Source organism: Plutella xylostella, chromosome 9 (assembly GCF_932276165.1).
Source record: "Plutella xylostella chromosome 9, ilPluXylo3.1, whole genome shotgun sequence".
Lineage (NCBI taxonomy): Eukaryota > Metazoa > Arthropoda > Insecta > Lepidoptera > Plutellidae > Plutella > Plutella xylostella.
Genome location: NC_063989.1, coordinates 4,818,169 through 4,844,421, shown reverse-complemented (window position 1 = coordinate 4,844,421; position 26,253 = coordinate 4,818,169). Strand labels below are relative to the sequence as shown.

Here is a 26,253-nt window from a genome sequence, read left to right as displayed (position 1 = left end):
ACCAAGTGAAGATTTTTCTTAGCGCGTATACCGCTAGATGGCGACTCTCCCGCTGAGCACATATTCGCGTTTGCTCGCCAGTACTCGAACGGTTTAAAAACTTCATAGAAGAGTAGGTAGGTACTATGTCTATGAAAAACTCGCATTCCTTCTAACAACGTTTTGTTCTCCTAGAAAATCCTAATCCAATAACTTATAGCCTTGCAGTTTATTCAACGATTTGTCCTCAATAATCTCATCCTTGCAAAAGCGTGGATAAAGCGGCCTTATCAAATTTATCAATATTTGTACGTGTTAGTACATAAATTGAATGTGTGTGCTATAAAAGCGGTTCTTTTTTGCCATCGGTGTATTTTATGTGCGTATGTGTGAGTGCATGACTCAAAGGAAAATGGTTCTTCCCCGGGCTGCACTACGTCACATCATTTCATAGCCTTGAAATATGGGTTACCGTGTGAAGATAAAATGCCACGTATAAGGGTAAATTATAATAATGTTTACCAATCGATCTTTAAAATTTAATGTTCTTTTTGGTACCTATGGGCTATCCGGCTAACTTTTTAGTTTAGTTTTTATTATTAATATTTGTTTTTATTTTATAAGCGTTACTTATAATTATAATTAATATGTGTGTGATTGTAGCAAAGCCTAATTACCTAAGTAAATACCAATGTTTTTGGTATCAATTGATAATAATGATATAAATGGTTTTCTAATAAATGACCCTACATATTTTTATAGGACACCTTGGCAACACCAAAATCATTTTTGACGTTTTATTTGACAACTACTGTCACTTATTCATAGTCTGTGTTCTGTTGTGCTCTCGTGTTGTTTTGATTTGATTTCGATTTTGGATGGTGTTAATTGTGTTATCAAGGTGTTATGCTACTAATTTCACTATTTTTGAATGTAAATACTAACGTAAACTTACATCGTAAACATACTTACCTATTATTTCATTACATGCAACCAAGTGATACAATGCAAACTTGCTGACACTAAAAAGTTTTTATGGTACTGGTGAAAACCCAATTAAAAATGCAAAGTGACCAGGACACCGACTCGTCGACTGCCGGTGCTTCGCCGCGCAGCTTCTATATCGAGTCACCGCACAGCTCGCCGGGACAACAAGTGCCTTACTTAACTAATTACATGACAGTACTGTCCTGTGCAGATAATAACTTAATGGATACAGGAAGTAAGTTCCTATTTGATGACTTTTGCATGAAGCTACATAATGATCAGGGGTTAGAGAGGATCCACTGCTAGTTACTTATTGCACTTCTCTGCACTTTTTTACTGTAACTTCTACTTACTTACATTTACTTCTAATCACATCACCTTTAGTACATAGAAATCAAAAGGGATGAATTCAATTAGTGAGCTATTTCCATAAGTTTTATTGTTATGTGTCCAAGTTGTCATTGATAACCCGTAATAATATGCTCTACATTATAAAAGAATAAAATCCTACCTATTTATTTCTTAAAAAAATATTATATTACATAATTGAAATACAATGTTGAATGCTTTTGTTATAACAAGTTCCATAAGTTTTAACAATTTTTTTTCACAACCAGGCAATGGACCATTCCTGAGCATCACGGAGCAGCCATGTGACCACTTCCGGTTCCGCTACAAGAGCGAGATGGTTGGCACTCACGGCTGCATTGTTGGCAAGACCAGCGCCAGTAACCGCACCAAGACATACCCTTCTGTTGTTGTAAGTAATTGAATAAACTAGAACACGTCTAGCATGATGCTCAAGATGTTGGAAAAGTATTCCATTGCGAGAGCAATGGAATACAGAGCAAGAGCTCTGATGAATTATTGCAACAGAATTTTTTTTGCATCATAAATGTTGTATGTCTTGTGTGTCTCTTGTGCCTGATCCTACATATGCCACAATTAACTTTTTTTTTTTCATTTTAAAAAATGTACAGATACCAAACAAACAAAACATTACCCATTACATATCAACTCTTGCTAAAAGCATTTAAGGTTCTCCCATAATATAATTCATACCTTGTCATCTAACACATTGTAATGTACCTAACTACTTACTTAAAATTCAAATAATTATTAATTTTTTTCTTCATTGGAGATCCTTTCAAATTACAGGATATGTGTGGGCAGAGACCAGCAAAACAAAAATATATAAAACCAACCAAAAAACTTTAAATTACAAAACAAAACAAACTTTAAATTCCCAATTACCCTCAACTCACCACTACTCCCTCCCACCAGCTTCTCAACTACAAAGGCCGCGCCACCATCAAGTGCAGCCTGGCGCAGCACAACAACCGCAAGCAGCACCCGCACCAGCTGGTCGAGGACGACCAGGAGCGCGACCTGAGCGCCGAGGTCAACCCCGAGAAGGGGTATGAAGTTGGGTATGTAGATCTAATGAGTTCTAAAAATTCTAGGATTTTTTTTAACTTTTTTGGTAACAGCAATAGTTGTTTAGAATGACCCCCTGTACATATTTATTATAACGCAGAATGAAGATGCTGCGCACAATCCTTCGAGGATTATGTAGTATCTTTAAGCTTGATTTTTATGTGTTAACTAGCTGTTGCTCGCGAGCTTCGCTTCGCCTTAAAATTATTTTGCCGTGGACGACTCCCGAACTACCTACCCAATAACATGCCATGGTGGTATTAAATTAGATGAAAGTTGACAAATAAGTACGAAGATACTTGACTAAAAATGATTTTCATGACTTCATTGAGCAAAGACTTGTATAGCAATGGCAGAATAGTAATTTATAAATGTTTAATTTCAAGCATCTAACTTATGCAGTTTTGGTTTTTTTCAAACTACTTATTTTTTTCACTTTAACTCCCATTTTTCAAAACAAAACCATAACTTTACTAAGGTGTGCAGACATGTTAGATTGAAAACATCTAGGTATCTTTCAATATCCTATTGTAAGTAAGCTTTACGGCTGTTTTAACGGCATGCAGATTTCATCACGCACGTGGGATAGCACGCCATTTTCCCGCATCTCGTGTGCATATTCCACGCGTTACAATGAATACTTATATGAACGCGTGCGGGGAAATCCCGCGTGCGTGATCAAATCCGCATGCTGTTAAAAACAGCCTAAGTTAATGCCGAATTTCAACCGCTAACTCCGGTTTTTGTGGGAAAATACGGTACCTAAGCTACGTCCCTTCCAAATTTCAAGTGCCTACGCTACGTTTAGCCTGTGCGTGTCAGTCATGGGAATTCCGTATAGAATGAAGTAATAAGTTTCATGGTTTTATCTTCAAAAATGACGCATAAGAACCAAATGACAATGAATGAAACCTCGTATTGAAAAGTACAGTCGTTTATTGGGTTGTTTTCGAGGACCTTAAAAACTTACTGCGAATACATACAAACTATAAGTACATATTAGCTAAAATCAAACCATACCGCGATCTATATAGGATCCGACAACGCCATCTAGGAGCGGACATAGCTACTATATAAATTAAACTTCTAAAACTCAACACCCATAAAACTTTCAACCCCTATATTACACCCCCACACTGGGTTTTTTTTAAATGCTAATTATTATTTTTTTGTGATTATGTAGTGCCTAAATACAAAATATAATGTTTTTATCTTCAAAAATGACGAACTTCATACAAAATATGAACCCCTATTTCCAGGGGCGTATTTACCCTAGGGCTAAAAGGGCTACAGCCCGGGGCGGCAGGCGGCGAAGGGCGGCCCAGGGGCGGCCGGGAGGCCGCCCTTGTGCTTTAGGTTAGAGGATTAAAAAAGCACAGAACAATATTTTAGGACATAAGCCTAGAACGGCCCTGAGCCATCTTTCCACATGTTGATTTCATGTCTTAAGAAATTTTATTTAAAGTATGAAAGCCGACTTTTGCTATTTTCTGAACCGGTGAAAGTCAGTTTTTACCGCCTCGGTATATTTTTGAAGGAAATCTAAAGAAAAAAAAATGCCGCACTGCACAACTTTATTTCTAAACGTTCTAAAATGTACTTGTCTATCCAGTCTTTGTTCGGAAGATATCATTATCTTTGCAAATCTATCACCACAATGTCCACAATGTTCTTATACATGTAGGTCGCTATAGGTACTCTACACTTTTTCTTTTTTCGTGTCAGTGAACATGTGAATTTTTAAATTTATCTAGATCAAAAAGAAGCAACTTTGATAGCATTCTGGTTGGCCAGGAGTAAGTGTCACAGGGGACAGGAGAGTAAATGCTCCATAGTCTGGGGGCCGTACGCCGTTGCAGAAGGTTGTTTCGGGAGCTGACTTACTTGTTGATGTTTTGGCAGTGGGTTTTGTACGTGAGGGATCTATCTAGGGTCACTCCGAGGTATTTTGGTGACGAGCAGTGCTGGATTTTTTAAGTATGAAAGCCGGCCTTTGTTATTTACTGAACCGGTGGAATAGTAAAAAAAATCCGTCTCGGTATTTTTTGAAGTAAATCTAAAGAAACAAAAATGGTCTCTCTCAGTCGCCCTGCACCAGTTTATTTCTAAACGTTCTAAAATGTACTCGTCTATCCAGAAAAATCTTTTTTTTTTGTTCGGAAGATACAAGGTCCAAGGACCAAAAGAAGTCATTCGATGTTGTTTGGCTCTCATTTTTTTTTCTAAATGAAATACTTCGATTCTGTTTTTTGATCATGTTTAGGTCAGGTTGTTTATCGTTTATCCCTGGTTTATCCTGTTGAACCTTTACAATTTTATTAGTAAAGTCTAGAAAATTATATCAGCCAAATGGGCGCCCCCATTTGTACAGATGAGAGCAACTTCGAATAGCGTGATTACTTTTGGCCTACCATGTAAGTACCATCTATGCAAATCTACCACCACAATGTTCTTATACATATGTAGGTCGGTAGGTAGTTACTCTACACTGACTGCTCTTTTTCTTTTCTTTCATTCCTTGATGGGGCGGAAAACTACAAGAGCCCAGGGCGCGCAATCTTTAAATACGCCCCTGCCTATTTCATCCACTCACAGATCGAAGTTTCAAAAACGCTAGAACAAAATGTTTAATTATTGCTCATCAAGTGCTTAAATATAAAGTTTATTTAAAAAAAACATCTACCCCGGCCGGGAATCGAACCCCGGACCTTCGGCATAGCAATCAGGGTCACTAACCAATACGCCAGATTTTTATCTTTTAAAATTAAGTATTCGCATACAACTTTTAACCCCCCCTTTTAACCTCTTACAATCTCCGTTTCGCAATAAAAAGTAGCCTATGTTCTTTCTCAGGGTCTAGACCATATGTATACCAAATTTCATTCAAATCCGTTCAGTAGTTTTGGCGTGAAAGAGTAACAGACAGACAGACAGTTCCGGATATAACCAACAGATGGCACTAAAAGCGCAATACAGAGAGCTTGTATGGAACAGAGGCCAATTAATATGAAGATCCTACATCGCGGTATTAAAGTTTATCAGTTGTCTGAAATAAATACAAAACCTAATATGTTAAATCTATTCTATAGTAGGAGAGTCAGACAGTGACTTTCGCATTTATAATATTAGTTAGGATTATTACCTCCCTATAATTCATTAAATAAATAATAAAAGAAACGCACATGCACGCCTCCACGAGGAATGAGAGAACCCTAGTTTCCTAGAATGCAATCTAAGGCATGTTATGTATTAAGGCAGGCAGGTATGTATTAAGGTGTCCTAGGGACGACGACCACACAGATCGAGCGTAGGTTAACTGAAAACCCGCGAGACGCGGCTTAAAGCAGGGTTTACAAGATAAGATTATGTACAGACTGAGTGAATGCAATGCATATTACAGATAGGAGAAGTAGGGTATTGTTTCGATTTCATAGCACTATCTATTTACTTCTAACTACAACATGGTATCTTAATAAAGTTTATCATTCCCAGAAAAGGTATTTGATTGATATTGAGGTGAGATTAAATAGTCTACATAGAGATATTACATTTATGTATCTTGTTTGGAATGTTGTACTTACCTAAATGAGTTATGACTAGACAAACAATAATCATCAGCCAATAAATGATATTGAGATGCAGAGTATTTACTTAAAATTTTATCATAAATATGTAATATACATTTATATTTTCTTCATAGATTTCGTGGCATGGGCATAATACATACAGCGAAGAAAGATGTTCCGGCACTCCTATACAAGAAATTGAGTGAGCGACTGCCACATTTCAATGCCCGTGAGGTATGTTTCATATTTACAAACAAATCCTTATCCTTGTGTTACGTCATACTTCACTAGTAGGATTATGTAGGTACCTACTTAAAATTCCACACCCAAGTTTGCAAGACGGCATGCGACAGCTCAAGTGGCCTTTTGGGTACTTATGCGATAAGGTGTATTGTCAAATTACACGCAAGCGAGACGTATGCGCAAAATGTTTAGAGACGCGTGCTTTAGCTTAGTGTTGTTTTTGTTTGTGATTTATCAGTTAGGCATTATCAGTCAAACTCTGTATAAGTAGGTATTTTATTTAATAGAAAGAACGCTCAAAGTGAAAAAAATAGAAATAAAATAAGTTTTTCAGACTTTTTGTATCAAACATTTTATTTGTTTGCCGAAAGTAGGTATACATCTACAATTTGTTTGCGTAGTAATTACATAATAATAAAAATTTAATGAATTCCTATTTTATAATCATAGCGAATTGTCGATGTAATCAACCAAGTTACATCCTACTGATTTTAGATATCTAAAGGCTAATTTTTTAATAGCCAGAGTGGTTACCAGGGAATCAATTTTGTTGCTGTCGCATCTGAATGTTTGTATTAGACAGTGACAGCAACAATTTGACTTGTGACTATTGAAAAACCAGCCATTAGTTAACTATTTGACTAACCACTTAAGATAGAACCCAACACTCGTATTAAATAAAAAAAAGGTTGAACTGTAAACCCACTCATAGCATAACAGTAACACAAATACAAGCGTTTGTTATCACCGTGCGGGCTTACTGAACAGTCGCTTTTGTTTCGTGTGTTCCTGTAACAACAAAGCTTATTTGAAGTTCGAGTGATATTTTAAAGCCATGTTTTTCTGCTTCAACTGCGGTACGTACCAATTAACCCTTTCTAACTATAACGTATCGTAAATAAAGAAACAACATGAAATTTCAAATTTCTCGACTTTTAAATAAGTTTAAGCAGTAAGAAATATTGACAGAACTACAAGCTAAATAATACGCCATTTTCATGTCGTTTCTTTATTCACGGACGTTATACCTGTTTTATCTCCTTCTAGCTGAAAGCCCAGTGTGAGAACGAGGCGCGCAGTATAAACCTCAACATCGTGCGCCTCAAGTTCAGTGCGCACAATGTCGACACGGACGAGGAGATATGCGCGCCGGTGTTCTCGGAACCTATCCACAACATGAGTGAGTACATTCGAATAAAGCCCGGTTTACACTAGCACAATAGCAGTACACTTGGGTCGAAAGATTGTTTAGATGAGTATAGACTACAACATTTACTTGTAACAGAACAACGAGCCGCTCTCTGATATGTTCTAGTGACTATCATCCTTTTACGAACTTTTTATCATGCTATTGCTTGTATTGTACCATTCGTAAGAACGTAACATTACACAGAAATTCTCGACAAAATGTTATAATGTAATCTATACTCGTAATGTGTTAACACCTGATTCGAACGCTCGGATCGGATATGGACAATCAGTAAATCGTTCTCTTTTTTTTTCATTCCAAATGTACTTATCCAAAATTCCTAGAAAGCTTATTATAGTCAACATTTTTTTTTTAATTTAAGCGTTTTATATACTTACTTAATGATGATGTTAGAAACTGTCAATGAGCTAATAAGTCGTCGATTTTTTTTATTGTATTGGTACATAATAATTATATTTTTTCGTTGTTTGTTTTTTCTCAGAAAGCGCCGCGACGAACGACCTGAAGATCTGCCGTATGAGCCGCACGTCGGGGCGCCCGCGCGGCGGCGACGACGTCTACCTACTCACCGAGAAAGTTAACAAGAGTATGTACTTTCTAACATAGTTACCTTTATAGTATGTACTGACTACGTCTAGAATTCTAGATAGACTTACAGAATAACCCTTAACTATAGATAAACAAGATAACTCGCAGATCGCCCGCGCGGCAAGAGGTAGGTGGGGGCGCAGGGATGTTCGGGTGAAATGCGGGGGGGCGCGGGGCAGAGACCTCAAGTGAAGTTTGTCAGTGCGCTCGCGGATTCCGCCGGGTGCAGTTGGTTATTTTGTTTACGGTCGCTCAGAATAAAAAGCACATGATATTAACATTCCCAAGATGAATAATGACAGTAGGCGGCCTAAGATTTTTGCCCAAAAAATTAACAAGCAAGCCAAACAAATGGTGTACAACGTTTATTCTTTCTTTAAGTTAAGAAAACAAGATCATTCTTCAACAGAATATCAAAAAGATGTTAACTTGAAAAAAATCGTCGCGGAAGCAACAGGAATATCATTATCTACTGTGAATAAAATTATTACAGAAGGAAACGATCTGAAACGCGAACAAAATAGCGTAGTTTTTACATCCCCCAAAAACATAAAACAGATCCGAAAGAAAAAAATTGAAATAGATAATTTTACAGAAGGAGTAATAAGACGAAAGGTAACACAATTTTATACAATTTATAAAAAGGTTCCCACATTAAAAACATTAAATGCTACCCTTAAAGAAGAAGGAATTTTAAGTTGCAGTCGAGAATATTTGAGGTTATTATAGCCAAACCAGGAATATAAAAACCCTGTATTAAATGCGCCACATTCGCGTTGAGGACTGCAACACTAAGTATAGTCATACCAATGTGAATTGGCCATGCTCAAATTTATAATTGTTATTTTTTTATTATTTATTTTGAAAAGAGTGTCAGTAGCTCAGTGAGTGGATATATCCTATGGGGTCTTTAGAAATTAAGTAACATTATTGTTTACTAACAGTCTTACGGTGAAAGAAAACATCGTGATGAAACCCACATTTAGATAACAGTTGTGTAGGTATTTACCTTGTAGGTACTCATTAACGGCAATTTGAAAATAGTGAACTTGTCCTAAAGGCAAAATTGCTTAAATGGTATTAAGTATTCAAAAGACAAAGAGTTAGTGGCTTATTATTTTCCATCCTCACAGGAATTCGAGATAAACTACATCTTAGCCTTGCATGCAGAACTATGTATGTTGTATGTATGTTTTATCCAGGCAATGGGTTTAACTTTCTTATACCCATTGCCTGGATAAAATATGTGTTAGGTATAATCAGTCAAAACTACAGTTATAGCTTACAAATTTGCCAAATTCATTTGCTCTTACTATACTATATACCTACCAGTCATTTTGACAATAGTATCAGTTATGTTATCAAGTAGAAATAAGTCCAATCCCTCGGACTTTTTCTCCGACAAATACTTGTTTATGTGGTAAATTAGTTTCCTTTCACGGCTATGGATAATTTTCGGCATTTGGAAACACAAAAAACTCACAAAAGCTATAATAAACCCTACGCATTGACAGCACCACAGTTTGACAGCAATAGACAAATGACATTTTGAGTCAATGATACCAGTGCAAGAAAAAAGTTCTATTGCTTTTCCGCAATATGGCGAGGGTTTTTATATTCCTGGTTTGGCTATACTGCACAAACTTGGCTTTAAATTTAAGAAATGTCAGTCAAAAAGAAAGTTGCTTATTGAACAACCGAATATTGTTTCTTGGCGATGGAAATATCTGAACGCGATAAAAAAACATCGAGGAGACCAGAGATCCATTGTTTACCTTGATGAGACGTACGTCAATTCCTCCTTAAATGTTTCATCGTGTTGGCAATCTACAGAAGAACGTGGAGTGCTATTACATATTGGCAAAGGGCCAAGATTAATTATTGTACATGCAGGAGGCCAGGCTGGATTTGTCAACGGAGCTCTGTTAATTTTTAAATCGAAAAGTAAAACAGGAGATTATCACAACGACATGAATTTTGTAAATTTTAATAAATGGACAAAGGAAAAATTATTGCCGAATTTGTTGCCATATCATTCTGTGCAGGAAGATAGAAGGCCAACCATGACAAGCACAAAAGCTGCCATGCAGGCTTGGTTGCAAAGACATAATGTGGAATTTGATAATTCCTTGAGAAAATGTGAGCTACTCACATTGATCAAGGGACATGGTTCTCCAAATATTTATAAAATTGATGAAGTGATAAAAGCTGCGGGCCATGAAGTATTAAGACTTCCGCCGTACCACCCGGACTTGAACCCGATAGAGCTTGTTTGGGGGGATGTCAAGGGACAAATCTCGAGAAACGAACTTGATAGTAATTTAGATAAGAAAAAAACTGCACTGGAAAAAATATTCAACGAATTCCCAGTAGAAAAATGGGTAGCATGTGACAGGCATGTCCAGAAAATTGAAGATGAGTACTGCAAACACGATCGAATACTCGACGATGCTATGGATGAAATGATAATTAATTTTCAAGATGATTCTGACTCTGATTCCAGCTACGCTGAAGATAATTCAAGTGAGACGGATATGGACATTAGTGACGATGAAAACATGTGATTTTTTTTAAATTAGAAGAATTTTTGAGTTTGAGTATGAGAGAATAAATACTTTTGTTTTTCAAAAACGAATTTATACTTTTTGAATTTTGTCTATAATATATAAAAATTTCCTGAAATAATTCGTTGTTTAATTTTCCTATTCATGTACATAATAGTTTGCGCTAACTGTTCGTATTGACACACAAAAATAGACGAATAGAGAAATTCCTCCTTTTTTGGAAGTCCTTTAAAAAATAAATTAAATAATAACAAACATTTATACTATATACTGACGGGCAAAGAAACAGTTCCACTTACAAAATACTTACACCCAATAACCCATTTTTTCTAAAACATTTAGTAGGAAATTTGACCAAAATCTTTACGTTTTAAGTTGGTAATATCCTGATGCGCGGTTAAATATTCTTAAATATCGCAGATGGCGTCATTGAGTTAGTTTTTTCCTCATATGACTAAATTGGTGATTTTCTCACTGGAACTTTTTCATCGCCCGTGAGTTTATTATCTCGGGATTTATCTCGGAACGATTATCTACGTGTGTGTCAATGCCCGCCCCCACCTACCTCTTGCCCCGCGGGCGATTCGTGAGTTATCCTGTCACACTATAACTGCTAGTTTCAATAACTCTACCTACCGATGACTGATACTTAGGTACTTTCACACTATTTTGAAAGTAACTACATTGTCGTTAGTAGGTAGAGTTATTGAAACTGGCAGTAAACCAGCTGTTTTCTGTTACTCTAGCATAGATTTTTATAGTTTACGCAAACTATGTTTTCTGGTATAGAAAATGGCGCCTCTAGCGAAAACTATTGCGAAACTTATGACTGTATGCAGATGATAGAAGGAAATGTAACCTTCTTACAATTTTGTTAACTATACCTGGGGCGTACCACCACGCAATACTGCTTAAGGACTGTTGATTGCAAATTTGCGGAGGAGGTACTCCAGGCTCTAGCTGTTCTTACCTAATATTCACGTAGGTATATCACATCTAACCCTCTCAATTGTTGTGCAGAGAACATCGACATTCGCTTCGTGCAACTGGAACGCGGCGAGGTGTGCTGGACCGGCAAGGCCAGGTTCCTCATGAGCGACGTGCACCACCAGTACGCTATTGTGATCAGGTACGTGTTTCCTAGGACACTACTGTAGACATTGTTGTGCAGAGAACAAGAGGCAAGGCCAGGTTCCTCATGAGCGACGTGCACCACCAGTACGCTATTGTGATTAGGTACGTGTTTCCTGTTAGGACACTACTGTAGACATTGTTGTGCAGAGAACAAGAGGCAAGGCCAGGTTCCTCATGAGCGACGTGCACCATCAGTACGCTATTGTGATTAGGTACGTGTTTCTTAGGGCGAATATACACTGCTGTAATGTAACATGCAATGTAACAAGAAATTATATAAATTCCATAGTTAAAATGATCTGTTCATGAGCGCAGTGTGGACGGTTCTTACGCGCAAGGTGTTCCACTACCTATGGGTATTATTTCATTGAATGTTACATTACATTACATCAGCGACGTGCACCACCAGTACGCTATTGTGATCAGGTACGTGTTTCCTGTTAGGACACTACTGTACACATTGTTGTGCAGAGAACAAGAGGCAAGGCCAGGTTCCTCATGAGCGACGTGCACCATCAGTACGCTATTGTGATCAGGTACGTGTTTCCTGTTAGGACACAACTGTAGACATTGTTGTGCAGAGAACAAGAGGCAAGGCCAGGTTCCTCATGAGCGACGTGCACCATCAGTACGCTATTGTGATTAGGTACGTGTCTCTTATAGGGCACTACTGTAGACATTGTTGTGCAGAGAACAAGAGGCAAGGCCAGGTTCCTCATGAGCGACGTGCACCATCAGTACGCTATTGTGATTAGGTACGTGTCTCTTATAGGGCACTACTGTAGACATTGTTGTGCAGAGAACAAGAGGCAAGGCCAGGTTCCTCATGAGCGTCGTGCATCACCAGTACGCTATTGTGATTAGGTACGTGTTTCCTGTTAGGACACACTACTGTAAACATTATTGTACAGAAAAAGGTACTTGTCCTTGACCGAGTGCGGCACCAGCAATGCATAAAACACATTGTCTTAATTATTAATTTTGACAAAAATTGGCTTACATTATATTTATATCCAAAGAATAAACCCACCGGTTTAAACATAAAACTTGCGAAAAATAGGAGCAGCTCTGTCTAGGTATACCTGCTTCGGCCTTTTGTGCTTCATATGACCTAAAATTAAAACGAACTTTTAATCCCTTGAACAGAACACCAGCATACAAGAACCCCGAGATTACGTCAGACGTAAAGGTTTACGTAGAACTATTCCGCCCCTCCGATGGCCGCTCCAGCGAACGCATAGAGTTCACATACAAGGCGGAAGAAGTCTACAAACAAAGCAAGAAACGGAAGGCCAACTCTTACTCGTCTATCGGAAGTTCGTCTAGCGGTGAGTTAATGAAACTTTGGCAGCACTGTCCCATGTCACATTCAAATTAAGATTTTTGAAGAAACCACGAATTTGTCGCATATCGCGTAAAGAAGTACGAATAGTTATCCTATTTAATAAGTACATGTTTATTTACAGGTAATTCAATCAAAAGCGTCAGCGATCTTCCAGCAACTGTTATTATGGCCAATGTAAGTAATGTAGATAGATATACTTTGCAATCATTTCATCTTGCTAAGCATGGGTAGATGAAGACTCAGCGTAGGTACATTAGACACCTATTTAATAATAATCCGCCAAATTATAAGTCGTATTGTTGTAATGCCGAATGGGTTATTGTATGTATTCTATGTTTATGTTACAGGAAATGAACGCAGCTAACAACAACTTCAGCAAAATCTCTTCAATGTTGAGCCCAAACAATGTAAGTATAATAAATTACAAACGAAAGTGTGTTGGTTTTTAAATCGTTATAAAGAAGCAAAGCTCACCCACAATACCTAGTACTTACGTAATCAAATCACACACCTGTGATCAGTGTGCGAATCAAGAATACTGTCGACTCAAGTCGATAGCGTAATTCGATTGCAATTTGTATGACATCTTGATCAGCGCCCCTGTCGGTTACGTTAGAAACTAATAAATCAAATTCCAGGGACTTGCCTATTTATTGATTGATTTATTATTTTATTGCACAATATACAGAAGTAATAATCGAACTACTATCGACTTAAGTCGACAGCACTCGTGATCGCGTCACTGATTCTAATATTAACAACTACAACTAACCAACCCGTCTCCAAAACAGATCCCAGAAATACCGGCACAAACGACAGTGGGTCTATCAGACGCTCTCTACGACATCACAGTGACAGAAGACCACCAAATGCATATCAGTCCCATGCTATGCCAACCAGTAGAAGAGCCATATCCCCTCAAGCTTAATTCGCAAGATATCATACAAGTGAATTTGAACTCTAAGGATATCGACCAACTGCTTAAAGTCAACAGTGTGCCTGATACCGATAAAGACTTTGCTGACTTCAATTTTAGTGGTGAGTGTGGTCGGGATATTTTGTAGATATCATCACTCATAATAAATCATCACTTAGAATAATAAAAATTAAATCACAGTGTGAATTCAAGGGTGTTATGTAGCATCACCGTGGGACACACGGTCTGTTCACATACGAAAATGTACAGCAATTATATATTTATAAAAAATAGATATTTATTAATACCTTAAGATTTAACCGTCATCATCAGCCAATAATCATCCACTGCTGGACATAGGCCTCTCCTAAGGAGCGCCACAACACTCAGTCCTCGGCCTTCCTCATCCAACCACTACCGGCTACCCTAAGCCTAAGGTGTTTGCCTGTTCGTGGTCTCCACTCGAGAACTCGTCTATCCAGATTTAATAACCATAGTTAAAGTTATTATTACAAGGATTGTTAGAAACTTTGAATGATATAAGTATAAGTTAATTACATTATGCACTTCAGTGGCTTCCACACTAGGCCTAGCCTTTATCGTGTATTAATATACTGTATCATCTCATTACAGACTACTACAAGGCGCTCGATAGCAACTTCTTAGGTGATGGTGTAAGTATCTCCGATAACGACAGATAACTAAATAATTAATAACATGCACAAGATAACCTATATGTATAGTATGTAAATATAGTTACATTTAGTGAGTGTCAACTAGCGTAAAACTTTTTTAACCCTTCTAAATTTAATAGTATTCCAATAATAGTGCATTCATATTTTGGACTTTGAAATACAATAAATACTTTATTGCCTTATAAACAGTAATGATTTGTGCTAGTTTATACAGTGAAACTATAAAGTCCTGAAATTAATGTTTGAGGAACTAAAATTTTCAGGAGCCTGGCACCATTAGAAAAGAAACATAAAAGTCATAACAATTGTTTATGTCAATAGGCGGTTGGCTGTTTTTTTGAATTTTCTTATTAATTATAAGGATAATCTAAATAAAAGCAACAATTTACGGTTGGTTGCAATTAGGAAGATGAAGAAAAATATTCGTAGTCAAGCTAGTGAAGTTATTTAACACACACACACACGCACTCACGCCTTGTACTAATGTACTCCCTTGCGGGGTAGGCAGAGGTACATTGCTGCACCCACTTTTCGCCAGAGTGTATGTTAGTCCCAATGTAATAGGGGGCGGGCCTATTGCCATTTTACGGGCACATCCAAGACCCGAGAACAAATATCTGTGTTTAAACAAATATCTGCCCCAGCCGGGAATCGAAGTTATTTATCGAGTTTTAATACAATGTTAAGCGGAACATCAAGCTGGACACATTTTGTCGAATTTGGAGGATGTTTACGCTCGTACAGCGTCTATGACGGGTAGCATTGTACAAATTGTAATAACTCATTTTTTATTAGTACCAACGCTTCATTTATCGATAAACCTAGGTTTAGAGCCCAAGTCGAACATTGTTTACATACCACTGATTGTAGGTTTCATCTGGTTTCAGTTGAGTCAAACCTTAACATTTTGATTCTTGAAGATAAATATATGTTTGTTTACTTAGTTACTAAATTCACATTGTGTGAATTTGGGGGGCATTGTGTAACTCAAAAAGATTTTTTTATTTTATTTTATAGTTATATCGGGCAAGCGTGCCAAAGAGGGCAAAATATGGAATATTTCTAACTCCTGGAAGAAACAGAACTGGCCGTCCAAAAAGAAAAATTGATGTCTTTACTATGTGTGCCCTACGTCAACAGATCCAGTTTTTTTATACAGTTCTAATAACGTTATCTAAATAAATATTTATTGGTTTCACTATTACCCTTCATATTAACACCTTCTAGCTTGTATAAGAGCTTTTTTGTGGATGGTAAGTTGTTTTTAAATACATAAATAGGTAGGAAGTTAACAGGCAAAATTTCAAGTATCAAAGTCAGTTATGTTTCGCTATATAGGGTTGCTACATGAAAGATAGCAGTGCCCTCATTTAATTTCAGGACTTTATAGTTTCACTGTAAATATGTGTACAACACTTGGGGGAACGGTTGACCTCTGGATCATGATCATGATATTTAAATAACATTAAATATAAATTCATATTATTCCAGGGTGGCGATAGCTTCAGTCAGTGTATCTTTAACTCTATGCAACTGAGGCCTGACTCTGGCAGAAGCACGGTATGGCTAACATAATTTTTTGATTTGTAGAAAATGTTTTTACAAGTTTTTAACGCTGTAATCAAGTTATGTATTTTGTAAAGAAGAATTTAGGAATATGGATCCTACATTGTTTTGAACTTTTAGGGTCTCACTCACCCTTAACCCATTCAGTTAAGGGCGAAACCCAAGAAAAAATATCAAGTAGCCAGGCTAGATCAGTAAACTCTTATTTATGACAGTAAAAAAGTTTTTTACGTTATATACGATCAATGTCAAAATAAATCATTTTTCATGATAATTATAACAAAGAAGCTATTCATACTCCTATTCTTGGACTTATGAAACAGGTACGAAACATACATTCAATAATAACTCTAATTAATTTCCAGGCGCAAACGCAAGCGTCAAGTTCTAAAAGCAATATGGCCATCTCGGAATCAAGCAAGAATGCTGACGCAGCGCCCGGCACCACTCCCATGGATAAAGGGGATAATTACGAGGCTTACTTCACGCAAAAAGACGGCATGGAGGTTAAAAAGGTTAGTTATTATTGGTTTTACACTCGTGTTTAGTGTTTTTTGGTCGGTGAGAGAGATATCGATGTACTATTGATGTACTATATTCTATTTCACGGGGAAAGTCATCTGATACAAACAAAAACTACCCTTATTCGAATGTAATAAGGGTTCTGTCAGATGTCTTTCCCCGTGAAACAAGGTATAGTAGAATAGTTGATTTCTCATAGTGCCTATTGAAACCGACAACCATAGGGCTGCGTTCCCAGTACGATAACTGTTCGCCGCCGACTGAGTTAGCGGCGTATCGGTTTTGTATGCCGAGTTCATAGTTTGCTAGTTTTGCGCTAACTCTATGCAATTTATACAGTTCCGCACGCCTAATAACAGGCGTACAGTTTTTCCACTAGGAACTTAGCCTAAGAAAGCATCTCGCTTACATCTCTTCCCTTTGCCTTCTGTATTTCTACAAGTCCATACCAGTAATGTATGTATACATGTTTAATTTCAGCTGGTGAAGGAGCTGTGCGACATGATCCGCAACAAGACAGTGTACAAGAAGCCCATAGTGCGCGCGAAGCTCGAGCGCCTGTTCGAGTTGAGGCTGTCCAATGGAGACACGTGAGTACTAGCGGTTGGGTGTGAGAAGTTGCTGTTTGAAGAAGAAAATTGTTGCTGTCACTGTTTAATACAAACATTCACTCGTGACACCATCAGAATTATTTCTGAGATAACTTTATCTGACCATTGGAAAATCAACTATTAAGAGGCTGGTCGAACCTGGTTTGGTGCAAAACACTTCATCTAGTCAGGCTCTAAAGTCTCGCCCTCCCGCCAATAGAACGATACGTCACTTAATCGCGGGACAATCGACTGTTAATGAACCGTCCAGAATCTGTCAATTTAGGTGGAATTTCACGAAACGCTAAACGTATTTAGTCAAACGTCTTTCAGTACAAAATAGATTTTAAATTTGATTTAAATACGTTTAGCGTTTGGTAAAAGTGGCCCTTAGTATCTGAGATTAAAGAACAGACATTAAATCTCTAAAAATGAACTCATCTCTCGTTCCCCTCCTCCCAGATTCCTCCACATGACGGTCCGTAACAGCATCCTACCCAGCATGCAGTACATCGTGAAGCTCATCCACTCTGTGAAGATGGTGCAGTTGTTGAACGAGGGCAACCACCTGCGACAGACTGTACTTCATCTGGCTGTGATGCATGAACTGACGCAGCAGATACCTTATCTTGTGGCTAAAGGTGCGTATCATTGGTAAAATATAGCAAGAGCCCTATGACGTTTGATTCAGCTGACACAGGATATACCGTATCTGGTGGCTAAAGGTGCCTTATTGCGTATGCTTTTCTATTAGTCTGTTGTTTTGGATCGTTAAGCTGATCCACTCCATCATTATTGGATGCAGAAGGCTATAGATCGCATCTAGTGGCGTGCTTTGGGGGAGGCCTACGTCCAGCGTAGAACTGCTATAGGCTGATGATGATGATGACTCCGTCAAGATGGTGCAGTTGTTGAACGAGGGCAACCACCTGCGCCAGACTGTACTGCATCTAGCTGTGATGCATGAACTGACGCAGCAGATACCGTATCTTGTGGCTAAAGGTGCGTATTATTGGTATATGAAGGAAGGAGGTCTGGAAGAAATTACAATATTAGACAGGCTTGCGACGCTGAACATGTTGATTGATTGTTGCTGATTGTTAAGTTTATTTTGGAAGGTAAAGACCGTGGCTTTGATTTAATTCCTAAAATTCCACAAGAAAACATTATGCTCGTGCGCAACAAATAATTTACTGAGAACATTTCAAACTGTAAATAGCTACTTCCCTGTTTATAGAAAAAAAAACCAGACTACTGCTGACATAATTTATCCCTGTTTACCTTTATATCAAGTTTAAAATATCAATTTTATATAATCCACAGGTTGCAACCCGATGTGTGAAGACAAGGAGGGCAACAACGCCATCCACTACGCGGTCAAGTTGAACCGCTGTCTGAAGCCTCTGCTTGACGGGATCCGGGTGGCTGATGTGGAATGCGATATCAATGCCACCAATAAAGGTAATTTACTATCTAATTGCTTCAATAGGGAATATGCATGTATTTTTTTTAATATTAAAAAAAAACTAAAAGTCAAAAAATTATTACCGATACGTCCACTATTCTATTCTATTCTCTGTGGGGGTAACAGTACCTGCACCTGGCTCTCTCGAATGGAACCTTTGTGCATATCCCCAAGGTCTAAACTGCCTTCCTAAGCTTGGACCATTTCCCCACCACGCTGGTCCACTGCGGGTTGGTGGGTTCACATATCTGGATGTGCTAAATCTAGATATGCAGGTTTCCTCACGATGTTTTCCTTCACCGTAAGAGCGATGGTATACATTGTACTTAAATTCAGAAAAGAACTCATTGGTACATGTCAGCGCCGGGATTCGAACCCGCATCTCTGGCGTGAGAAGCGGGCGCTTACCCGACTGAGCTACCACCGCTCTTCTATGGGCATAATATTCTGAGATTGACATATCGTCACATCCGCTCTAAGAAAATCCGTCTCGTTTCAAAGATTTGACGTTACCGAAGGTTTTTTGTACTTTTCAACAATTATTTACTTGCTCAAAAATTAATTAGGTATAATCAAAAATATTGATGGAGGCATAATTCTGAAATAACAAAGTTTATTAAAAAAAATATTTGACCTTTATTTCAATCACGAGCGTATAATGTATATTCAGGTCAGTTAATAAGGAGGCCTTAGCCCAGCAAAGGGACACTAAACAGGCAACACAAAAAATGCTTCTATTTATAAACGCTACCTATATGTATGGAATATGTCTCTTTGTAACGATATTTCTGATTATTAACTAAATAAATAAATAAATAAATATGTGGGGACATCTCACACACGGCCATCCGACCCCAAGCTAGGCAGAACCTGTGTTATGGGTGTCGGACAGCTGATATATCTACACAAATACATAGATAGATAGATACTAAATATAAATATCAACACCCAAGACCCGAGTACAAATATCTGTGTTTAAACAAATATCTGCCCCAGCCGGGAATCGAACCCGGAACCTTCGGCTCAGTAGTCAGGGTCACTAACCACTACGCCATTCGGTCGGCTCTCTAACTATACTTAGAGAGCGCTTGGACAACTATAATTTTGCCTTTATTCAGCATAATAGTCGCTCCCCACCAGACTGTCATTGGTTGATTGCCCTTATACCCTCTTTCATTGGTCCATTTCGCCCACAGAGAAACAAACGCCCCTACATCTAGCCGCAACCAGTACGCACGCCAGTGTGAAGTTGCTCCTGAGTCACAAGGCTAGCTACAGCGCGAGGGACCTCAACGGACGCACGCCGCTACACTTAGCTGCATACGAGCCTTGCCTACCCATCATGGAGGCACTGTTGGAGTATATACCGCCGGTTTGTGATGCTTTTATATCCTACTTTATATCCTATGCTACTAATATTATAAAGGCGAAAGTTTGTGAGTGTGTTGTACATGTTTGTTACTTCGTCACGTCAAAACGGCTGAACCGATTTTTAGAAATTTGGTATGGAGTTAGCTGACATCCTGGATTAACATATAGGCTACTTTTTATCGCGGAATTTCCACAGGAAAACTTTTAAGGTGAAGCGAAGCTCGCGGGAACAGCTAGTTGCTATATAAGTAGGTACTAACACACAAGCTGGCATTAAACAAAAATGGATGGACTAATTTCAAAGGCTTTTAGGCCGTTGTGTGGCGTTTTGCCTAATAATAATTATCTCTACAAGCGTATGAAACTGATAATTTTGGGCTTGAACTCTCTCTATTGTTTGGTGTTTACACTACAGTAGAGAGAGCTTCGGTGACTTTTGCACATACTTGGCCGTTATACCATTTGCGCGGTCGAAAAGTCACCGGGACTACTATGAAGAAGACTACGACCCAATTTCGCCATACTCGGTTAGATTATATCCAGGGATTCATTCATAAATTATACGTCATCTGCGTCATATTAAATTCCTGACTGATGTGTCAAAAGTCTACAACTAATCCCTGGTTATGATCTAACCGAGTATGGCGAAATTGGGGCTAATTATTATGCTGTCCTATCAAATGGGAGGATAATAAACCAATTTACTTATTATTTGCAGAGTGACATAGACGTGGTGGACGGGCAGGGCTACACGGCTCTGCAGATCGTGTGTGGCATGGAGTCTACGCCAGACACAGTCAAAATAGTCGAGCTGTTACTGCAGAAAGGGGTAAGGTATTTTTGTGTGTTAGATTAGTTTTGTACCTAAGTTTTGATTTAGAGTACAGTTCCCCAAAATTGATAATGCACATAGAAATCTTCGTCATTGTTCGGCAACGGTCGTATTCCCGAGCGTTAGAAAACTATTATGTATTTAGAGTGGTTAAGTGCATTTTCTTCATGAAATTTTAGTAGAATTATGTAATTGGTGCTAAAAGAGATAATTGATTTATCAGTAACGAAATTTGATTCGATAATTCATAATATTCCATAATATTAAAATTTACTTCGAAAATGTTACAGTAGGTACTTTTCAAGTGTCTTACTGAAGCTGATGTAAAGATGGATGAAAGAAGGTTTGAATAACACAAGGTTTATATTATAAGGAGAAATGGATTTCAAACACAGGTTTACATAAAAAAATTTAAATCTCAGTTCAAAAGTATTTACAGCACTGATTATTTCACATTAATAAAAATGTTTACATTAAAATCTCAGTTCAAAAGTATTTACAGTGCTGATCATTCACAATAACCTTATATTACAATTAAAAACTTTGTCTTTTGGGTGTGGCTTTATTGGCAAAGTGAAGTCTATCAATGTGACGTATATTTTATTCTTAAATGTGCCTCATAATATGGCGTCGTCAAAAATAATTAAAGTTGAAATTAAATTCACATTTGAAAAAAAATACAAGAACGATGTGTAATTGCAGCTCTTTATAATTCCACAAAAGTAATACTGATCTTGACCTTGAGACCTTTGACTGATCGGTGACAGCCACCGACCGCCCAAATTGTTTTCGATTATGTGTCACATGATATTGACTACTATTCCTTTCGAACAAGGATCAAAATGCAAGTGCTTTGTTTAAGGCTCTTACGATTCAATGATTCGGGTGTTTCCGGGAATACGACAGTTTGCGAAGATTTGCATGCGCATTATTAATATGGGAGAACTGTAGGTATAGTTAATAATTTCATAGATAATACACTTGTACCTTCATAACACACTAAATTAAGACACATTCATCATAGAAAATCGAGAAGGAAGATGAAGTAGGTTCTAGTAGGTATATGTATTATAGCAGACATTTGATAATACAAAACCTTATAAAAATATAAGCAGGGTACCTAATGAGTTTCCGTTTCCTCGCAAGTACTTATATTTACCGGTGTTAATTTTTTACTCTCATTTTCAGGCTGACCCACTAATAAGCGAAGATCATAATGAGTCGGCATGGAAGGAAGCAAATAAGAAGCCTGAAGTAAGTCCACTCATTTATACAGCCAATAAACATTATTTATACTATTTAACGTTAATTTTACGATATTAATAATACCTTTGTGGTTTACTTTCGATAGATACCGTTCAGTGGTATTAATGGCGTGTAATTGATTAATTTATCAGGTTCGAGAGTTGATGAAGAAGTACCTACCTTCTTACAAGTGTTGGGAGGATGACGTCAAGTCAGAAGACGAATTTGAATCGGCGGATGAAGGGGTAAGGTCTTTCTTTAAATAAGTATAAATACTTGGTAGGTAGGTAGGTAAAAATGCTGGCCACCGAACTTTTTATATTTGAGATATCGAAGCGTATATTTTCGTATACAAGCCCGTATTTCGTATATATTTCGTATTTAAATATCAAATTCTGATATCTTATGTGTATTTTTATTGTAGCAGCTAATGGGACAAGGAATATTTTTATAGCGACGAAAGTAAGATTTTTTAGCAATTTCAAGTGTTTTAGTTAGTGCACAGCAGTTGAATTAGTTTGACCGCATGTTTACTTGTGTAATGATTTAATTAAGCAGTTCCTGTAAAGAGACAAAATCTAAATTTTATTTATTCGTTTGCATGGTATGGTAATAAGTGTGGATCATTCACTCATGGAGAATATAAAATAGACTTAAACAATGTTGATATCTCATCATATCGGATAGGGTTAGTTTATTAATCGATATAAATTCGCCACTAAAACCCCCTTCCTACTCCTGTGTGCGAATGACGAGAGCTGACGAGAGGCGCGAGCATAGGATTCGATACTATTTTCGAATCTACACGAAGGGTCGCTTTTACCAAACGCGAAACGTATTTAAATCAAATTTTTAATACATTTTGTACCAACTGACAGACGTATGACAGGCTACTAAATACGTTTAGCGTTTGGTGAAATTCCACCTAACATGGAAAAAACAAATGCCACTTTTGGAACTAACAAATTTGCCTTACATTTTGACAGTGACATTTGACAATACGCAACGTAAACGGAGGTTTCGAATCCTGTGCTCGGGCAACAGTACTGTCGACCCAAGTCGCTAGCGTAATTCGATAGCAATCATTTTGATCAGCCTCTGTCGTTAACTTTAGAAACAAATAAAACGCATACAAATTCTAGTAACTTGCCTATTTGCCTATCGAATTACGTTAACGACTTGAGTCGACAACACTCGTGATCGCACTCCTGAAAGGGTAGCACGCGGCGCATTTAAGACGTGACAAAAGTTTTGCATTGCGCTCACTCACATCACGCACCCTCAAGATCGAGCGCGACGGGAAACTTTTCTCACGTCTTAATAGCGCCCCGTGCTACAGGGCTTGATCTCCTGGTACTTTTTTTCGTCATCACCTAACCTAATCTACGCTCTCTCAGGAGGAGTCAGGTCTAGAAGCCTTGTCAGCGTACCTCCCGGAGCTAGCGGACACGCTGGACCGGAGCGGCGGCTGGCGGGAGCTCGCGGCGCGGCTGCAGTGCGACTCCGCTATGAGCTGGTTCGAGAAGACCAGCAGTCCCACCAGGACGCTCATGCATCAGGTTAAGGTCAGTGGAAATGGCGGAAGTATACAGGGTGTTGCAAAAAGGGTACACCATAGACTAATTCAATAATATTAGTCAATGGGTATATCTACTGCTGCACACGTAGGTTTCTTAGGATACCCTTTTTGCAATACCATGTATAGTAACGTAAAGGCATGCTAGGCATTACGTCCACCATTTTCATTATGTTTCTGTATTCATGGACGTTAAGCAATAGCTGTATCCTTGAGAGTGATATTTTTCTGGAAGTAAAAGAGTGAATGAATCATCATTATTAGATAAAAATGAGTTTTTGTGGAATTAAATTAGATCTTTGATTATATTTCAGGAATGCCGAGAAGATGTGACGTCGCTGTCGGTGGCCAAGATTTTACGTGATATGGGCGAACTAGAAGCTGCTAATGTGATTTTGCGTTATGTCGATGTGTAGTATGCTAGTAACTGTTACGTGTATTAATTAGGCGTCTAGTGAGAATAATGTAAGAGAATGGGCCTTATTCGTAAATAAGTTAAGTAGTTACTTTAATACAATTTTAATAAAATGAAATAACTATTGATAAGTATTGTATCTATTTTTAAATAAGTGAAATATTTTAAATAATATGACTGTTTTTGTTTAAAATTAATAAAAAAACTAGGGACAGAGGTTCCCAAAGTACTTTATGTTAAGTGTTTATTCATTGGTCTATCTATACTTACTATAGTTTTTATTTTAAAAATTATCTGTCCTCTTCGCTCTTTCTTGTCCAGCTTTCAAACACTACTTATACATCTGCTAAGGTCGTCAATCCAATGGGCCGGAAGGCGTCCCACGTTTTAGCGTTGCCGTTGCCTTTAATGTTAGTGGACTCCTCTAGAACTCGTATACTTTTTTTACCGCCACGCCATGCGCCACCGTTCTATGTATATCCAAATAGGTACCTACATCAGCTAAATGTAGGTATTTATTGTATTCGATTACCGTAACAAATATCGAATTCCTACCATAGGCAGGCCTGTGTAGAAAGAAGCTCATGACAGTCATGACTCCTTCCTTATTCTGAGAATGTTATTATGCGACAAAATATTTTTTACTCTGTGAATTAAAAAAAACATTGAATACGTCATTGTCAAAATCAGCTTAATCAGCTGTTTTTTGTTTTGATTTTCTTTTCGTAGATTTTGGTTATAAATCAAACAATGATTTATATTTTTTATGAATGAAAATGCTATTGAATAAAACAAGACCTTACCTAAAAAGTGCATTTACAAGCAACAAAGCACTATTCTCTTCGAAACCAACTTCTTCCGAAGTGTTGACGGCGTATTTATTGCAGTGCAATGAACCACCCTGGACTTCTTATTTTGTAAAGGTAAGGAAGTCATTTAGAATTTGAATGAAAAGTTTATTAGTGAATATACTCATTGTATTTAGATAATAAACTAGTAACTTAATTGAACTCGTTAATTTAAATGGATAACAAAAACTACTCTCAATAATATTAATATTGATCTGTTACAGTACAGTTCAGTGAAAGATGATCAGTTTGGAATGTCCAACTTCAACTGGCCAGCCGGCAGCTCCAACTATGAGATCCTGAGGACCGGGTGCTTCCCCTACATCAAGTACCACTGCTCCAGGAAGCCACCTGAAGACCTGCACTTGTCTGATACATTTATGAGGATCATCAAAATTGTTAATTTTGGTAAATACCTACCATTGTTCTAAGTATTAAATGGGAGTTGGTTCAAATAAAATACTTCTATGCTCAGTTTACCACTCAAGAAAGATGAGAAGAAAGTTAAGACCAACTTTAATATGGACTACATTTATTTTTGATCAACATGTCTCTGTAATAATTTTCAACATGCTCAACTGTAATTCTTCTAAAATTATTTTAATTGAATATTTATGTTTCTTGTTTTAAGGAATCCCATGTCTACTGTATGGACTGGCAGCCACCCAACTAATTAGACACGAAGAGATTGTACTCACCAAAAAGGGTTCAGTCACAATATATTTTCTATTACCTGAAGACAAGGGTGCTCGGTTTTGAAGTATGAGATGGGTAGTTACATGGTGTAAGATATTAATATAATATAAGTATATTTAAAATTATAAATAGGTAGGTAAGTATCTAGACACTAGCTAGACAGAATGATGTAAATATTAAACAAGGTTCTATTTCTGAAATCATTAATGTATTATTTATAATTTAGACATGCTTATATAATATTTTCTGTAAGTACCTAAATGGAAAATTATGCTCTTCTAGTTCTATTAGTAAATTAAATAATCATAAGTTAATGTCATTTAATTCCTGCAAAACTTGTTGTAAGTAGGTATCCTAACACAGTTACATAAAGGAAAATTTTGAATTAGACACCAAAATCAAGTTCTCATAATTGTATAAGTATTTTAAAAATAAAGTAAGAAATAGTAAACTTTCAGCCGGT

At 37.5% G+C, this 26,253-nt stretch overlaps 2 protein-coding genes across 2 annotated transcripts; both read left to right on the top strand.

Annotated features, from left to right (window-relative positions):
- Positions 1-793: 793 nt before the first annotated feature.
- On the top strand, positions 794-24,317 carry LOC105386073 (nuclear factor NF-kappa-B p105 subunit). Its single transcript, XM_048623050.1, has 23 exons — positions 794-1,201; positions 1,584-1,726; positions 2,251-2,396; positions 6,104-6,203; positions 7,260-7,392; positions 7,904-8,008; positions 11,595-11,703; positions 12,855-13,036; positions 13,175-13,227; positions 13,401-13,460; positions 13,845-14,091; positions 14,603-14,643; positions 16,156-16,224; positions 16,596-16,745; positions 17,233-17,342; positions 17,805-17,983; positions 18,666-18,803; positions 20,004-20,179; positions 20,897-21,007; positions 22,199-22,264; positions 22,408-22,500; positions 23,653-23,820; positions 24,146-24,317. The coding sequence occupies exons 1-23, from the start codon at positions 1,015-1,017 to the stop codon at positions 24,245-24,247; spliced, it is 2,868 nt and encodes a 955-aa protein (XP_048479007.1). The 5' UTR covers positions 794-1,014; the 3' UTR covers positions 24,248-24,317.
- Positions 24,318-24,983: 666 nt separating this feature from the next.
- Positions 24,984-25,889, top strand: LOC105386072 (uncharacterized protein C15orf61). Its single transcript, XM_011556559.3, has 3 exons — positions 24,984-25,169; positions 25,319-25,502; positions 25,726-25,889. The coding sequence occupies exons 1-3, from the start codon at positions 25,017-25,019 to the stop codon at positions 25,851-25,853; spliced, it is 465 nt and encodes a 154-aa protein (XP_011554861.3). The 5' UTR covers positions 24,984-25,016; the 3' UTR covers positions 25,854-25,889.
- The last annotated feature ends 364 nt before the right edge of the window (positions 25,890-26,253 follow it).

Coding starts and splice junctions, on each gene's coding strand:
- LOC105386073 (XM_048623050.1), top strand. CDS start 1,015: ATGGTACTGGTGAAAACCCAATTAAAAATGCAAAGTGACCAGGACACC. Junction 7,393..7,903: donor GGAACCTATCCACAACATGA/GTGAGTACATTC, acceptor GTTTTTTCTCAG/AAAGCGCCGCGACGAACGAC. Junction 17,343..17,804: donor AGGCTGTCCAATGGAGACAC/GTGAGTACTAGC, acceptor CCCTCCTCCCAG/ATTCCTCCACATGACGGTCC.
- LOC105386072 (XM_011556559.3), top strand. CDS start 25,017: ATGAAAATGCTATTGAATAAAACAAGACCTTACCTAAAAAGTGCATTT. Junction 25,170..25,318: donor GGACTTCTTATTTTGTAAAG/GTAAGGAAGTCA, acceptor GATCTGTTACAG/TACAGTTCAGTGAAAGATGA. Junction 25,503..25,725: donor CATCAAAATTGTTAATTTTG/GTAAATACCTAC, acceptor TCTTGTTTTAAG/GAATCCCATGTCTACTGTAT.